Raw genomic sequence first — 1706 nt, 5'->3', positions numbered from 1 at the left:
TTTTCACCTCTACATGGCTGTGGGGTTGTTGATCTTGCCCATGAAGACGATGTTGTTCGTGGACTTCTCCAGGATGAAGACTAAGAAGGGTCTGTCGATTCGGACTGTTGTTGGCAACACAGTCAGTATAAACTCAGCAATTGTGACGGCCACTGCCTCTGTTCCCCTCTCAGTCACACTCAGCATGGCTTTCTGAGACACCTGTGGCGGGAAATAAGGAGGCAGTCAGAGTTTGAGATAGTTTAAAACACAGATCCGGTCGAGGAAAAAGCTCGAGTCTTTTTCAGCATCCTCTGTTTTTCTCTTCTGCAGTTGTTCCTGAACTACTGCTCATGGTGTGGCGTTGACATATTCACGTTGTTAATGAGATCTTAAATTCTCAAAACAAACCTCAGAAGAAATGCTTGTCTCTACCTACCTTTGAAACTTTGACCTTGACTTCCTCTGAAATGCCAGAGAAATCAGCGTTGTTCTCAAAAGCGTCGGTTATGCCCATTTCTTTGAGAGTGTTTTCCAGAGGAGCGTCAGCAGAGATGGAAAACTTTGGCAGGAAGAGATCCACGTAGCTAAGAAACACAGAATATACAGTTAACTTACAGCTTGTCCAACGAAAGGTACTGTCTGTAAGTTCCTACGATAATCGTTTTTATTATTGATAGGTGAACAGGTTAGTAACTTAAAATCTGAGACCTTCCCAACTTTCTTAGTTGCCAGAAACAACCTGTGGACTGACTCGTGTATAAAGGATGCAGGGTGAATTTTCTGGGAAAATCAAAGGATGTGAACATTATACATTTTTCCAAGTGTCTTCAGCTCTGCTATCGTGCTATCAGTGTGCAACGCAAGCTAACATTAGCTGAGAAATGGAGTCCGTTACCACCAACAGCCACCATAACACACAGTCAAAAAACTGTGACGATATTATTCAAGGGATAGTTCACCCAAAAATGAAAATTCAGTCATAATCTACTCACCGTCACATTGATGGAAAGTGGGATTAAGTTTCATAGTTCACAAAACACTGCCGGAGTGGCGTTGCACTCATCTCCCAAACAACTAAAGCAATCGGTGACCAGGATTCAAATGTGCAAAAAATACATAATAAAACCACCAAATGTCTCTTTCCCAGTATAAGTCTAAGGAAGAAGAGAGCCTGATGAGGCTCTTCGGGGCTTGATCAACTCTTGGTTGCTTTGAAATTTTAGCTGTCAAAGTAATTTGCAAACTTCGAGCTACTTTTCATGGAGCCAATGGTCCAAATCAGATATGGAAACACTGCAGATAGTAACTTTAGTTGAACTTTAATTTACTTTCCCGCCAGCTACGAACATGATGGGGGTAAATCACCATTTTGGAGTAATGGCCAGGTACTCGCTCATGGCTACGCAGTGCGAGCACAAACTACTAACTGTAGTTCACATAGTGGCCACGGACGGAAATGCAATAACAAGAATTTTGTGAGAGTTACTGACAGAACCTTCAAATTAAACTGTGCTCATCATGGAGACATTGCTTGTTGTTTCACATAAATTAAATACATAATCCACTCAAAATTTTCTAAATCATCAGATGATGGAAATAAAAAACTACAAAACTTTCCTCTTACTTCAAACTGACTGAGTTTCTCCAGTGCCTGATGTGGTCCTTGTTGATGGAGCTCTCCACCTCCTGCATCTTGCCTTCATCAGGCAGGACGATCATCATGG

General features: G+C 41.8%; 1 protein-coding gene across 1 annotated transcript; it reads right to left on the bottom strand.

Moving 5' to 3' along the window:
* LOC121964231 (alpha-1-antitrypsin homolog) lies at positions 1–1704 on the bottom strand. The gene is made up of 3 exons (XM_042514444.1): positions 1607–1704; positions 419–566; positions 1–201 (listed from the first exon to the last, which is right to left on the bottom strand). Exons 1-3 carry the CDS (start codon positions 1702–1704, stop codon positions 10–12), a joined length of 438 nt encoding a protein of 145 aa, XP_042370378.1. The 3' UTR covers positions 1–9.
* Between the last annotated feature and the right edge of the window lie 2 nt (positions 1705–1706).

Source organism: Plectropomus leopardus, unplaced genomic scaffold (genome assembly GCF_008729295.1).
Source record: "Plectropomus leopardus isolate mb unplaced genomic scaffold, YSFRI_Pleo_2.0 unplaced_scaffold14721, whole genome shotgun sequence".
Classification (NCBI taxonomy): domain Eukaryota; kingdom Metazoa; phylum Chordata; class Actinopteri; order Perciformes; family Serranidae; genus Plectropomus; species Plectropomus leopardus.
Note: the sequence above shows the minus strand (reverse complement) of the source record. Positions and strands in the feature narration are given on the sequence as shown.